The sequence below is a fragment of the Theropithecus gelada genome, chromosome 15, assembly GCF_003255815.1.
Source record: "Theropithecus gelada isolate Dixy chromosome 15, Tgel_1.0, whole genome shotgun sequence".
Taxonomy (NCBI): domain Eukaryota; kingdom Metazoa; phylum Chordata; class Mammalia; order Primates; family Cercopithecidae; genus Theropithecus; species Theropithecus gelada.
The window spans coordinates 78650406-78666987 of NC_037683.1; the positions used below are offsets into that span (position 1 = coordinate 78650406).

A 16582-nucleotide genomic window follows, 5' to 3' on the forward strand; every position below is an offset into this window, starting at 1 on the left:
GCTGAACTGAATGTGCAACAGTCTCTTCAATGCACCTGTGGGCTGCATTCTCCCATGCTGAGCCAGGTTCCTCTCATGGTGACCATGCTCAGGGACAAGTACTAGGCCTCAAAATCCTGTAATAAACAACCCAGCTGCCTGGCTACAACCCAGGGTCTCTCAGGGATCCTGCCCATTGTTGCCCTGACTGTGCTAAACTGTTGCCCACTTACACTTCATGGACATTGCTGGTCTTACATGAATATATGTGCTAATAGACTCTCACTGTCTACCTCGAGCATGCATTTCCCAGCCCGCTGTTGTCCAGTGAAGTGTTCATTATTTTGACCCTAGTCAGGACCTGGAGGAAATAGTCTATAGGATAGGAAGTGTTTCCTCTCTCAACAATAGACATGCTTTCTGTACCGTCTGTTCTAGTTTCTCTTCGAACGTTTCCTATTTATCTCTCTGACTGATGGAATGTGAATTCATACATTGAAGGCCATATGCTTTCTAACTCCAGAGCACTTTTAAAATCCCTTAATTTATATTTCTTCCTCCATGTGTGGGTGTCTCTCTCTCTCTTTCCCCTTCCCCTCCCTCCCCTCTCTCTCTCACCCCACATCCCATCCCATTTCTCTCTTTTTTTTCTCTCTCTCTCTGATTCTAAACCAAGGAGAATATCTGGTCTCAAATCTAACAGCACCATATTTACTACTTGACGTTAGACAAATCAACTCATTGTTTTCAATAGCTGTAACATGAAATCTAAGCACTTAACTTGCCAGATCCCTAAGTTGTTTTGGTGAGGCTGAAATGAGGAAGTAAATTTATTCATCTGGTAAGTATTTATTCAGCCTTTAATGTGTATCAGGCACTATACTAGGTTCTGGGATGCATTTATGAAGAGAACAAAGGAACTTTCTTACCTATGGCAGTGACATTTTGGTTGGGAAGACATAGGTGAGGAAACAAACAAAATAAGTTTTGCAGGTTGTGGTGGGTGCTTTGCGGGAAGTGAGCATGATGCGGTGACTGAGAGTGACAGGGACAGCGATACTCAAGATAGGGCTGCCAGGAAAAGCCTCTTCAGGGAAGCGATATTGACAGTGTGACACTCGCAGTCTGTTTGAGAGAAAACCTACCGTTTACTGAACTGCAAACACACCTTGTAAGTGGTAAGATGTCACGTCAGTGAAGAGTAGTCCCCTCTAATCCTTTGTGCAAGAGGAAAAATTACGAAACAGTAAGTTTTCCCAATTTGTGATGCTGTAACTTCGTAATAATCACTATACTTTCTTGTGAGCTCCTTTTTTTTTTTTAAATCTAAATCTTTTACTACTTTCTCCTCTTCTGTTTTTTGTTTGTTTGTTTGCTTGCTTGCTTGCTTGCTTGTTTTTGAGACAGACTTTCGGTCCTGTTGCCAGGCTGGAGTGCAGTGGCGTGATCGCAGCTCACTGCAACCTTTGCCTCCCAGGTTCAGGTGATTCTCCTGCCTCCACCACCATGCCCAGCTAATTTTTGTATTTTTAGTGGAGATAGGGTTTCACCATGTTGGTCAGGCTGATCTCGAACTCTCAACCTTAGGTGATCCACCTGCCTCAGCCTCCCAAAGTGCTGGGATTACAGGTGTGAGCCACCATGCCTGGCCTCTCTTCTGTTTTTGATTTGTACTGGCCTCATCTTGTCATCTGGCCCCTATCTATGGTACTGTTTTCCTTCTGCCTGCTCTCAATCTTCCCTGCCACTGTTCATACCCTTCCTTCCTGCTGCTTGACCTGCTGCATGCCATAAACCCATGAAATTTGTTTCCGTTTCTAAGACTTGAACCCTATACTTCTAAAACCTTCCCTAAGGTTTCCTAAGCTGCTCATTTTTCTGCTAACCTACCTACCCTTCAGAATATAGGGAATTTCTACTACTTGCCTCCTGAAGACAGGAGTATTTCCAAATTGATCTGACTAGAATTGGCTGGCATAGTGCCTGGCGCATAGTAAATCCTCAATAAGTATTTATCGACTTTTAATGAATAAGTGAACTGATTTTGCTGATCTCATGCAGTCTATCTACAGGGTTAAAGTGTTTTTTCCTCTATAATTTTACATCTATTTTCCCCTCACATGTAAAATGCATATAAAAGCCTTCACCTTCAGCTCTATAGGATAGTAAAATCTGATCTCTTCTTCAGAGGATTTAAAAAAATCATAATCTACTTTCTCTGTTTGTCGTACATGTAAAACTTCGTCGTTGATCCCAGAAACACCTAGAGGCATTGACAGTGTCTCTGAGATTCTTTGTAGATTGTCCAACATAGTGCATAATGACAAGCCTCGGAATTTAGTATGTAAATGGATTTTTGTTAATGATAATAACCATCACTGAAATTTCAGCTGTTTTCGTTTCTGTTTTCAGCCTCTTGAATTATCAAATGTCTTATTCATATTAAGTAGAAACGTCTAAGGGGAAAATCTTTGTATTAAGGAAGTTGTCATGTTTTCAGAGTTAAGTAGCAACTAAATGCAATGTTTCTTTTGAAGAGGATTTTCAAATATATCCAGAGTTTGGTTTTAGACACTCTGTGTGATATTATTGATCAGCAATAGCAACAATAACTTAGCTACAAACAACTTTCAGAGACTTTTCAACAGCAAATAGAATACTCACTTTTTATCAGTATAAAGTTGTGTTTAGAATCATCACTGCCAACTCGTTTCAAGAACTTAAGTGTTAAGTATTCCCTTAAATCTATATCTTTTTGTGTTATGTCAGTTAGTAATAACTTGTAAATGATCCTTCAGTTTTGAACATTCTCTGTTTATAGTTCTAAAATACTTAAATAATACCAAAAATTGATGAAGAATCCCTTTGGGTTTTTGTTGTTTAGATTATATTCTTTAATTCAAGAAAACCCACATAATTCACACTGGATTTTTATTTAGACTTATACAAAGACCTGACCTATGTGATCAGGAACAACTTCAAAATTTCAGTATTTATGATTTATATTTGTTGCCCCGTGGGATGTATTAGGTTGGTATAAAAGTAATAGCGGTTTTTGCCTTTACTTTTAATAACTCTAAAAAATAACTCTAAAGCAGTGGGGCAGACTTTCAAATAAATATACTAATAATTACATGTCTAGGAGGCCCCTGTCTCCTTCAAAGCAGTCACCTAGGAAGGCTACACATTTGTTCCAGTAATGCTGCTATGGCTTAAAAATGTTGTGGAATGCCTCTGAAATGCTAAGAAGTAAAGGTAAAATGACATTATTTTAAATAACCTGAATTGTGGCGGAGGTGAATTGAATTTTGTTGAGTAGTCAAATCATCCCAGGAACAAGTATAGTAAATAAAATCTGGAGTGTTGCTTGGAGGCATAGTTGGATGTAAAATAACAAGATGGGCTTTCCTAATGATGCATAAACTAACTCTTAAAATTGTCAAAGAGGAATTCCAGAACTTTGGACCTTGGAATAAATGTATAAGCTCCCAAGGTAGCTACTGTGAAGAACAGTACTTGTCTAGGTAGGGAAAAAAATATGTGTATGTTTGCAAAATAAGATCAGTTTTATTACTTTATAGACAAACCTTGTAGATGAAAAAAATACTCCTATCATGGAACTCTTTATAATCAAACTTCCGAATGTAAGTAGAATTTCTGCCTCATCCTTTCTAAGCCTGTTGAGAAATCTGGACTTCTAATAATGACTTATTACCTTAAAAAAGTAATGTTTACTGTTTTAAAAGTAGATGCTTTGCAGTTTCTCTTAACCTTTTTTTGATTAGCTTTGTTACTCTATTCAATTTTTATTTCAGTGTATCCATCTTTATTCACTCTGAGATTCTCAAAATGTGTTTTCTCATTGTAAAATTATCAAACTGTTGAACTAAGTTAGAAAATAATAGCTAAGCCAAAGGCTATTAATTGTTCTATATTGTTTCAAGCTCTTTTTTTGTTGACATTAGTAATGATCAAATGCCTTTCTTTTCAAAGTGAGACCCTATTATCTAAGAGAGAAGTCTCAAATTAAAGATTTTATAAAAACAAATAGCCCTCAATTTTGGAGTTTCTATTATATTTTTATGTTTATTAATAAAGGCTTTAAAAATAGAGTTCAGCCAAACTGCTGGATATTGTTTCTCTAATGTAGAGACTTCCAGGTGGACTCATCAGCCAAGCATGGGGGGTGGAGCTGATGTGTCTTGCTTGATTGGGGCTTTTCCAAATTCATTTTGCCACATCAGTCTTCATCCAAGTCATCCAGGCCCCTGTTTCTTCATTGCTGAGTTGAAATAATAAAAGGTAAAATGGAGCATGGAAAGCAGAGAAAATTGTTATCCTTCTGCAAAGCGGCTAAGACAGCTAAATTGTGACATAATTTGAACTGTTCAAATTTGACAAGTTTGATTGGAAAATTATGTGACCCATGTAATTAGAGATCAAAATGGCCATTAGTTTGCAGTTTTAAAGAGTCATAGATTGGTGTTTTTACCACAGACTGATATTATTCTGCCCCATATTAACTATTGCACAAATGACTATTGTTTTGCAGTTTGGTGATTTAAATGCCGTGTCTCCTGGAAATCTGGATAAAGGTAAGAATTGAAAATAATGTACATTTTAAGAACTTTTTTTCACTAACAAATTCTCATAGAGGAAAATACAGTGTATGTTTACAATACTCTGATTTTGCAGAAGTGGCATACAAATCCTAGATAAATGTGAAACTCCTGTCTTCATTATTTCTCCATTTTTCCCCATCGCTATGCCTTCTACATATGAGGTATTTTAATTGCAGATAATTTAAATGTAGTTATAAAGTTCTTTACACTTTTTGCCTGAAGTTCATTACAAGTAACAAGAAATTATTTCTGACCATGGCTAGAGTCCTGGAGATAAGTGATAAAATTGGATGAGACATTTTTATTCAAGGCCCACCAGGCAAGAAAAAAGATTCCTCGGCTCACCTACCTCACCAATTCATACTTTTGTGTAGAAAAAGAACTCAGAGATAGCAGTGAGGTTTACTGTAAATGCAAGATTAGTAATGGTATAGATAAAGAAGGTAACATATATACTTCTGAAATTTTAATAGCATTGCCACTCTAATATACAGTATAATATGATAACATGATATATATTTCTGAAGAACCTCAGGATCAACAAAATCACACAATAAAAAAAGCAAGGTGGACTTAGGGGGAGATAGAATGGGGATAGAGCACACAAATCTTACCCACCTTTATAAGCAGAGCACAAGCAAAACAATACTGATAAAAATACCAGTGCAATTTTTAAAAACAAGTAAATTTTCTGTTAAACACTGCAGGAAACAGAGCTCTTTCTTTTAAAAGGTGATGGAGGGAGGGAGGTATCTTGAGGTTTTAAAGAATTTTTATGGTTATTGACTATTGGAGACAGGTACAAAATGCACAGAAACTGGGGAGAACTATGCACTTAGCCCTTCCAGGCCAGAGTCACTGGGGAAAATAAGGTGAAAGGAAGTACGTGGGGAGTCTGTAAAGAGGTTCAGCGCTGTTCTCCAGAGCGTGCTATATTAAGGTACTCAGTACAGTAGCAATGCAGGGAAATTAGAAAATTATAGCCAAAAAATTTGTTACTACAAATATATACTCTATAAGATTAACCAAATAACCCTCAGAAAAATAAGTCAATGATGATATTAATTAGTAATTTTAGAGCAAGAAACGTGGTAACTGATACCCATGTCCATTATAAAGCAACACTGATGATGTACTCACACCAAAGCCTCATAACCCAAATTTAGGGGTTTCATCCCAGGGTGTCCAGAAGGGCAGTAGAGATTTACTACTCAGTCAGAGACTGCATTCCAGCCAGGCTTCTTCACACAGTGCTGAACGACAATCTTCTGTAAACTCCTGTAGCACCTAATTTTAGTTTTTATGCACCAAATTTCCATAACCTGACGTAGATTCCTAGGAAATGTCTTCAAGTTTTTATAGAAGCATAAAATGTCTACAGAATTACATCCCTTTGTCCTTAGGACCTGGAGAACGGGCTTGCTTTTATAAGTTGCTTTGTAGATTTTCCAAAGGAAACCTGTCACCCAGAGATAGACGTAAGCAAAACCTACCTGGAACACTTAAGTTTGTCCAGTCTGTTATCTCACTACCCTTTCCATCCACAACAAAATAGATAGAAGGACTTTCCTCACTTTGTCTCCACTGCCCTCCCTGCCTGAAAATGAGTTTTTGTCTTTTCAGTGCTCCCTTTTTTATTATTTTGACACTAATTTCTTAGGCACAGGGAAGTCTGTGGACAGGGAGCAGAGAAGCAGTGTGACTTGTCCTCACCTGCTGGAGGTGGCCACGCTGGTCCCATTTACCCCCAGACCTCTTGATGGCTCTTGAGATAGAGCCCGATGGGCATACTCAGGGCCTAAAGATTTAATGTGAAATCCTAGGAGTTTTTGAGGTCTTCTCCCACAAAATGAGAATTCTTGTTCTGATAATAAAAGGGATATTTGCTCCATATAAAAATTTCAAATAATACAGAGAATTAGAAACTATAGAAAGTGAAGCTTTATTATCACAACCCTAAGAGACTACCACCATGAAGAGTTTGTGTTAAGATCCTTACATTTTTGTTTTATGTATAAAAACATGAAAAACCGAAACATTTCATGCAAACATGTTTCAAGTATACCCTCTTGATGAAGCAAATGTCTACAAAAGGTATCCCTCTCCCTGTAGCCCTTCAACACTTTGAATATACTTGTTCTGACACACTCAAATATTATCATTAAGTTCATTTTCCAGAGGCAAAAAGGTAACTTGATAAAGTAGGTGGGCCAAGATATCTTTTGCCTCATCTAAGAGCACTTCTTTGTTTTATTGGTCACTAATGCATGACACACATTTCTAGGTAATGCATATTAATCTCCACCTATTTAATCACAAATTACCATTTCTCAGACCTTGCTCCTGGTGGCTGTACAGTGTACAACCATATATGGAAGCACTTTTACCTCTCACTGCTTTTTTCTAGAACCAGCTTTACCCCGATCATAATGAAATAAGAAAAGTCAAGGGGCCTTGTTTATAGAGACAGCTGCATTAGCAGAGATTTTTGCTGTGGGTGTCTGCCAAGTGGTAAAGCTACAATTTTACTGCTAGCAAAGAATCCAACTTAATCTGACTAAAGAGATACTTGTTGCAGATTCATTGTATGTGATATGCCATAGAACAGTAGAGAATGGAGACCTGACTTTGTTTATACAAGCCACTGTAATTATCCCTCATGAAGAGGTATTCGGAGGAGACTGTCACCCAATAGTAAAGCTGTATATGTGCATTTTCTGTCTCTAATGTACTTTTGAATTTTAACAGTGCATACTGGAAAAAAATTAAATGGCATTCTATTATAATGATGCCTTAGTTAATATAAAATGTATTACAATTTGGGGGTAACCGTGATTATATAATACATTTGATTTCCAGAAATGAATACCAGCTATTAACGGTATCAGCTGCCAAGAATGGAAATCCATTGCACATTTTTAATCTGATACTACTGCCTCAGCCTTAATAATTTTTATAATAAAAATTAAGGGTTTATTTAATACTGTGACCATCTATAACATTGATGAATGCCAAAAAGTCTTACAGCAGCCTCTGTTTATACATGGAATAGTAATATTAAGAATCAACATAGTTCTGACTCACATTAACGCTAGCACAGATAAAATGTATATTTAGTGTAGATTTTTGGAGGAAACAAAACTTTTTTTGTATTTGCGTTTTCAGCTCAGTACATTCCTCAAAAGTCAGCATAACATACCAAAGTGACTACTTTATTATGACACAAATTATGCCATTATTTAATATAGACACTTATGGAAATTCCAAAGGCTTTTTTAAAAAAGTTAATGAAGTATCAATCACAAATTGCCAAAAGTAAATTAATCTCGCTATGTTTGAAAGAATCATAGATGCATCAATACAGCATTGATATGAATACATTCCGATGAAAAGAAAACCTATAAGCTTTGTTTCCTGAGAAGAGCTAAGATGTTGCTTTCTTAATGTACTATATTAAAGTGTTTCTAAAGCACGTGTTGATTGCTATTTTCTAATTTGTTTTCTGATAATAGTCTTGATTTTATTTGTGCAGATGAAGGCAGTGAAGTGGAAAGTGAAATGGATGAAGAACTGGATGACTCTTCAGAGCCTCAAGCCAAAAGAGAGAAAACAGAGCTGAGCCAGGCATTTCCAGTGGGCTGCATGCAGCCTGTTCTCGAGACTAGCGTACAACCAAGCCTCCTGAATCCAATTCACAGCGAGCACATTGTCACAAGTACTCAGACTATCAGACAGTGCAGCGCTACAGGAAATACCTACACTGCAGTCTAAAGAATATTAAAGCGTATTTCTCCAGCTTACATTAACCCTGTTGATATTGGGCTTAAGTTGAAAATTTAATAAGCCTGAAGGTCGACTGTTGTCAAATTCTATCTGTGCTGAACATTAACTTTTTGGAGTTGTGAAATGGAATGGGTGTATGTATTTTGCCAGATTTTTTTTTTAACGTAAACAAATTATTTGCCTCTTAATAATGAATTTTTTCCCTTAGTTTCAGGTGTCAAGAAGGATTTTTACAACACTTAATGTCAATGTTTTGATTTCTTATAATTAAAAAGTAATTTACATTTTTTTGTAGCTTAAAATATTTTCTTGTTGATTGTTAGTCTTGGTGTATGATTTCATGTGTAAGTTTTTAAATTAGATGCACTTCTGTGAAATATCAAAAGAAATGATTGTTTTGATTGACACTGGAGGCATGCCCATTTGGCAGCAGATGCATCAAATTTGCTTTTGAAAGGTGCTTTTCATTGGACAGAACCATAAGACACTATTTTGATAACATTTTGAGTACGGAGAGAGAATACAGAGCATTTTTATTATAGTGCTAGAGGGTTTGGAAGGTCATCTATTTTTCTCTGAGGAAAAATTGAGCTGTGCATTTATCAGTTCAGAGTAAATGACAGAATTGCAAGAGATTATGCTAATAGGTACATAGTTTGTGTACATAATTATTAAACCATGTTAACAATGCAAGCTTCCGTTAAACATTGAATTTTAACTATTATTTGCATACCAATTCCTCTGTTTAAAGACTACTGATTCTGTATTTGGGACCACTGCACAGATGCATTCTGCTGTTAAGTGGGGGCTGTTATAGTTAGATACTGAAGCAGGAAAAAATGACTTGACTTTTTTTTTTAAGTGTACATGCTACTTATGCTGAGCTGGACATACAGGAAACCATTCCATTTGGATGACTTTCTTTTATTCCAGGTCTTTTTCCTAATAGTAGTTCAATATGCTGCTATTATAAACGAGAATTTATAGAATGCACGGAATGTAGCAACCTACATAATGTTATTTCCTTCAAAACTATTTCCTGGTTTCTAAAGTATGTGGATTTAAATTGTAAACAGAACCTGAAGGCAGTGTAACTGGCACACCTCACTGTTACTTATCCCCAATTCTGTAGGATTTGGATAGGTGGCTGGATGGACCATTGCCATTGAAGAATGTACATCAGGGATCATCGTACCTCGGCTATTACATGGTGCCTTAAAACAGAACTGAAGCTAAGGTTTAGTAAGGTTTATTTTGTTCATGTGACTAACTCTTCAATCCATTTGACAAAGTGTGCCTGTCATTTTCAGATTCCCGAAGTAAGGACAGGTGACATGTTCTTCAAAGGAAATTTAGGGAAAACAAAGCAAAACAAAAAGACAAAAATCAGTTTCCCTCTTTGAGTGACCGTGGATCTATTTTTTATTCTTAGAGCTGAATATTACTTGATTACAAATCAGACTGCTTAAGGGTGTGGAATAGCAGGCTAGTTTTAATACCAACTTGTTACATAAAATCATATATGTTTTAGACCATTCTTATTTAGTTACAATTTTAGAAAGTTAACAAAGTAAGCAGGTACTTATCGAAGTGCATCTTTTCAGTCTAAATGTTTGTCTGTGTGTCTAGGTGCTGGTGTGTCCACATGCACACATGAGTGCCCATGGGGCAGGAGTCTGCTACAAAGTCAGAAGGTGAGATCCTAGAGAGTTATACCCAGCCCCATTTTAATTTGCATGAAAAGCCAAGGTTCTTTTAAGCACTCAAATTATTTAATGATTAAAACACAAAAAAGGCACATCTGTTCATTTAAATAGTTGTAAAAAACTAATCAGCAAAAATAAATAGATAATAAAGCCAAAAAAAAAGGAAAGCACAAAATGATTGACAGATTATCAAATGAGGCCTATATTAAAACCAAGATGTTTATCTTTCCAGTGGTATTGGGGTAAGGGGGGTGGGGGGTTGGAAAGAAGAGGTGAGCCAGTCTGTAAAGTTAGAAATACCAAATGGCTTATCAGGTAATACACAGTGTATTTAAGCTGCTGTTGCTTGATTGCCTCAGACTACTCAAATAACATCAACGACATTTCTTAAGTAAAATTTAAATATTTTAGATACAATTTTAAAAACTGATCCAAATTTTTTATTTTACAACTCATATATTTGAAAGTCTTCACTAGCATGGTAGCATCACCTTCATCTAAATATCATTTAAATTACTGTCTCCCTTTTTCCTCCCAAAAAGACAATGGATTTGTACCAAAACACACACACAAAAGGCAAACAAAACATGGTAAGCTGCAAAAGATCATGTATCTACTTCATTGTGCATAGGAAGTGTTTACAGGTAAAATTAAAATCAAAAATTGAAAAAAAACTCTTCATTTTGGCTCTTCTTTCTGAATTTTTTCAGTTTCCTGTCTCTACCCACCATCCTTTGAATGATACCATATCTGTATTGGACCAAATGTATTTATTAGTTGCATTTTGTTTATTGGATGACTTTAAATGTATTTATTATCATTGTTTCCTTTAATTTAATGTTGGATATATTTGTATCATTACAGGAATCTGATAATAATGGGCAAATTTAGATTGATGAGGCTTAGGGATCGGGGATGCTCCAGGATTCAACATTTCTTCCAATTGTTCATGGTTTGTTCTAAATTAGGACAGATTAAGAACTAATAAACATGATTACATTTGAACTAGACTCAATAAAAATATTCTGATCTCCTTTATGAATATTTAGGAATATTCTTTGTGACTAATGTAAGTAGTTTGGATCAAAACATAAAAAGAAGACCTATGGTTTATGCTACTTCTGGTTATTTGTAGTTCACAGTAAAACATGCACACACATACACACAAACATTTTCATCAATTTCAAATTTGAATTGTGAAATATTTGAGAAAATAAAAACATAATTTATACATTTGAGCAAATTGAGCAATCACATTTATTGCATCTATTTCCATTTTTCCCTTTTTTCATTCATTGAAACTGGGTTTTCTAAATAATATTAGACACTAACACTCTTAACAGATTTATTCACAGATGACACAAGTACACATTTTAAGACTTCTTTGTATTTCTTGCAATTATAACCAATCACTAGTCATGAAATATACCTACGTAAACCAAGTGCTACACTTTCAGTGAGGAAGCATGTAAGGAAGGTATGTTGACTGTTTTTAAGTTTCAGAAAAGATATTTTCATATGATAGGATTGAGTATCATGGGTATAGTTTGATCTTGATATATACTTTGAAAATCATACTCAGAAGATTTGCATTCATGAAACCAATGAACAATAGGGTGGAATGGATGAACCAGCTCCTTGGAAGACAGGGCCCAATTTTCAATTTTTTCTTTGGCTATCAAGTTGCTAGTCACTTATTCAGGATTTTCATCCAAACTGTGTTTGGACTGACTGTATAAGTCTTACTGCCTTTTCAGAAATCTGCTTTCCTTTGTGTGATTTTTCTCGTACTGTATAGCACGGTTTATGCACCTCTCTTTAGATGGTGTACTTTAAAACAAAGTAAAATTTAGAAAATGGTTTTAACACTGCATACCTAAAATTAGTAGTGTGCAGCATTGACTGCCTTTGATTTGTAGTAAACAAGTAAAAATGAATACGTTCTTGTAGATGCTGTAAAAGTCATTCAGGAATGAATACGGTTTTAGTGCCGTAATCATGAATCTTTTTATATGAATGCACTGTCTAAAAGTGCTAAATGCATTTTCAAATTTTTAAAAATTCCTCAGATGATATATTTGAAATGTCTAAAATAATGCTGTGCTTGAAACATTAGTGTAAAAGAAAAAAAAAATGTGTGTCACTGTGATGTTGGTCCTCCCTGTGTGGACACAAGTAGAAAGTAAAAACTTGGCAAGTCACTTTTGTGTACAGTTTGAGGCAGTGGTTATATACAATAAATTGACCTTTATTAGATCCCCCTGACACACACATTCTTGGTGAGAAAATAACAACCATCCACAAATTGAGATCAGAACTTTTGTGATCTGTATGAATCACACCGATCATGGGGGAGGAGGATTGGCATGCAGTGCTATTGAAAATTGGGCTTGTTGCTAGATCAGAACAACCTCCATGTATATGGTTAGAACAAATCAATTAATGGAATCCTAGTATTTCTGCAAGTTTGGTGATTTTTAAAAACTGGAATAGAAGCATTAATTCAGTGCTTAGTTCTAGTATTAGAAAACCCCTTTGATGTAATGCCTTGTATTAACCCTTTGAGCATTGTAAGATATACAATGGGGGACAAAAGCCTTTCAGATCATTTATTTAGACTTAGACCGGTAAAGTATACTCTATATCCAAATGTCTAATTATGCTGTTTTTTTAAAGGGGGGGGTAGGAAGAGAAAGTGTTTCCACGCCGAACACTTGCATTTTGTATACAACTCTTAATTTTTCTTCAAGAGGGCTTGATATATTTATTCCCAAATATTCACTGCCATCTAAGTAAGTGTACTGTTTACAGAAAAAAAAAAAAATCAACTTTTCTAGCATCACACCATAGTTTCTAGAAAAGGAGGACAAATACATGGGCCTGGATAGACCTATGTCATAACTGATTTCTGCACATTGAAGGTACCTAGATTGCCTTTAAAAGGTATAAGGAAAGGGTTAAGTTTCTTTTTTTTTTCTTTTTTTCCCAAAATGAAACAAAAGATCTCATTTATTTAGCTTTAGAAAGTACAAGTGTAAGTGAAGCCTTAGGAAGAAACGAGTTCGAGTGGATTAAGAGAATCTGAACTCTTTGGGGGCAGTTAGGCTATTTGGAGTTAGATCGCTCATAAAATATTGTTTGGGAATTTCACACAGGGCATAATTTTATCTATGCTCCAAAACTTTAATACTTTGTCAAAAAATTATATATAGATAGAATGGAGAGCAAAGCACTTGATTTTAAGCTCATCTGTCAGGAGATGCTCTGACTACTGCTTCTGATATCTCTAAATGTCAGTCTGCTTACACCATTGCTGATTTTGTTCAAGGGAATCGCTCCGTGCACTTGATTCCCTCTGTTCCCTGCGTGATCGAACATGAAAGCAGTGTTGTCTGCAGATGTGCTTGCGCTGCCCTAGCCGGGCGCAAATAAGAGTGTAACCTATTCTGATGTCTGGTGAAAGGACATCCATAGCATAGTGCAAGTATGCCGTAAACGTTGCTTTTTAGGCAGTTTAGGAAGTCAAACCATGCAAATTACTCATGTGTTAACATGCAATACTCAAAGGGTTTTAATTTAACTCTCTTCTTTTGAATTCTTCATGATGATTTACTGTAAATGCTTCTCAGTTTGCATGCCTTGATCATTGCTGCTAGTGATTTTATGTGCCAGTAGACCTGAGTTTAGTTTACCAATTTTACTTAAATAGTAAAAGCCACTTACAAAGTGACTGCCTAGGATTTTTTTTTCCTTTCATTTGAAATAATTGGTAATACTTTTTTTAAAAAGAAAAATGTGTTTTGTCTCTTCTTTTATTTTGTTCTATTTTATTTTTCTCCCCTCTTTCCTTTGTTTCTTTAAATAAATTATGATGTTGGGATTGGAAGCCCTGAGTAATGAAAATCTTTGGTAAGAATTGTCTATGTAGCTCAATAATGAGGACAACAAATCTTTTTTAGAAGAATTTTGATTCTGGGGAGGAAAGAAAATATAAAAACTCCCATTGACTGTTGATAACCAAGTAAATTTTTCCTTCAATAAATTAGTGTTTTTGAAGAAATGATCGCCTTGTTTTAACCTGCTAAACAACAATTTTAAATGACCCAATAAAGAAGCTATTGAATTTTATTCGTTTAAAAAGCATCTTTTGTACCAAAGCAAATTTTTTTCTCGACTCATTTCCATCATCAATTTGGACCTATGATGGTGACCAATGCATTGGTTACAGAAACTTTAAGTGAGTGCCTTGAAAAAACTTGGAAATTTGTGCCTGAGGTGGTAAACTTTTAATTAGGTTAATTGTAGTGCTTACCAATCAGTAACTTCACTATCACTCAGGGCTTTCGTACCTTCTAGGTAAAACTTCTTTCATTGTGTTTTTTTAAGATAACTGTATTTTTTTTAAGTGCCATCATTTAAATTTCACTTAGTAAGTGGCCGATTACATTATTCAGTCCCACAAGCACAGAAACATAGTAACACTAGGAGATATTCGAACATTTATTTTACAATCGACTGAATATATTATGTAAATGAGGTAAGCAACTTTTGTAGAGATTGTATGTGTGAGATAATGTAATGTTCTTTTCCAGTTTTTGGACTACAGTTGAATAAACTTTTTAATTATTTAAAAACATCTTTACCGAATAACATGTGATGGTTTTTTGTATAATGTATTTGATTTTGTAAATACGTATTTCCTGATGTGATTTTTGTGAGAAATGCTAAATCTTTTAGTATATCATGTCCTCTCAAAATTGGCAGGAGCTAAATAATAGTTTGTGGGCGATTTGTATTGTGTACTGTACAATAACTGGGGAACTTTTATAATTATAAAAATATATATTAACTTTTAGTGTGTTGTTTAAACAAATGACTGGAACATACTAAAGATATTAGTAGGATTTTTCTGAATATTTCAGACTTGAACTCAGGCTAGCTTTCTTGTGTTTTTCAAAACAAAATGGTGTCTTGTCTTTTAAAATCAATAAATTTGTTTCCTTGTTACAAATACATTGGAAATGGCTTGGGTTTTTTCCCCTCAAATCACTGCCTGGAAGCTAATAATACAGTACCTCATCTGGAGGGTAGTATCTGTCATTCATTAACTTAGAAACAAAATTAAGTTGTTTTCCTTTTTTGTGTCAAATGAAATTGGCAATATTTACACATGAACAGCACAAAAAGAGAAAATTATAAGCCCAGCAGGGTACAAATCTTACCCTCAAAGAAAATTAATGATTGAGTGCTATATAATTTCAGAAGCTGTCACATTTCCATTGTAAATCCAGATTTTTGGATGTGCATAGTGTGTTTGTTTTATGTCACTTCACAGATATTTGGCACTCAAGTTCCTTTCTTACATTCAACTTGCTTATTAAAATTTAACGCACTTAAGAAGATATGCTGCCAGTGTCTTTCCATAGAATACCTACAGGAAAATTCACTTTTTGGTGTACAATTCTATGAGTATTGACAGACACATACAATCATGTAGCCACCACCCTAATCAAGTTTAAAATGATTTATGTCACATTTAATTTACTTTCAAATCACTATATATATATATATATATATATATATATATATATATATATATAGCCTCCTGTTAGAATATGGAATAGCCCATTTATGTGGGGTTTCTTTAAAAGAAATACAAGGCAAAAAATACACTTTTTGGAATCTCCCGCATGATACTTCCAGATCGTAGTCTAAAGTTATCTCTAAAACTACACTATTGCTGGGTGCAGTGGCTCATGCCTGTAATCCCAGCACTTTGGGAGGCCAAGACGGACGGATCACGAGGTCAGGAGTTCGAGAACAGCCTGGCCAATATGGTGAAACCACGTCCTACTGAAAATACAAAAATTACCCAGGCATGGTGGCACACACCCATAGTCCCAGCTACTTGGGAGACTGAGGCAGAAGAATCGCTTGAACCCAGGAGGTGGAGATTGCAGTGAGCCGAGATCGTGCCACTGCACTCCAGCCTGGTCAACAGAGCGAGACTCCGTCTAAAAAACAAACAAATAAAAACAGCTACACTATTGGCATCATAGCCCACAGAAACACCAAATTCATTTTAACTTACATTGGTATTTAAACTAGTAGCTTAGAAACGTATCCAAATAATGTTATTTAATAAACAAATGAAAGAACCGTAGGCAAAATTATAGCTAATAGTAGAGACAATACTAGAGTAGAAAGAAAAGTAATCTGACCAATTTAGGCATTTTTATGTTGCAGCCGTTGCCACTTGTGAGATACTTGGAATTTTCATACAAAATGAAGAGTTCCCAGTTTCTAATCTTATTTTCATACTTGATTTCCCTTGGAAATTTTAGGTCTTTCAAATCTCTTATAATTAGTGCATTACTTGGCTATAATACTAGTCCTGCGATGAGTTTTTATGTTATTTTCTTCTGCTTTGGAACTCAGACATTTCAAAACTTGAACTCAGCCTACTACCAGAGAAATGTAACTTGTTTTTAT

The 16582-nt window shown here is 35.3% G+C and overlaps 1 protein-coding gene across 3 annotated transcripts in view; it reads left to right on the forward strand.

Moving 5' to 3' along the window:
- The window catches only part of RFX3 (regulatory factor X3), a 311489-nt gene extending 296386 nt beyond the window's left edge, over positions 1 to 15103 (forward strand). For 2 of the 3 annotated variants that reach the window (XM_025360417.1, XM_025360416.1), the window contains 2 exons: positions 4532 to 4574; positions 8134 to 15103. In XM_025360417.1, the coding sequence (XP_025216202.1) occupies positions 4532 to 4574; positions 8134 to 8372 (282 nt within the window). In that variant the 3' untranslated portion in view covers positions 8373 to 15103. The remainder of the gene's footprint in view (positions 1 to 4531; positions 4575 to 8133) is intronic. The other variant, XM_025360418.1, reaches the window with a different exon arrangement.
- Positions 15104 to 16582: the final 1479 nt, after the last annotated feature.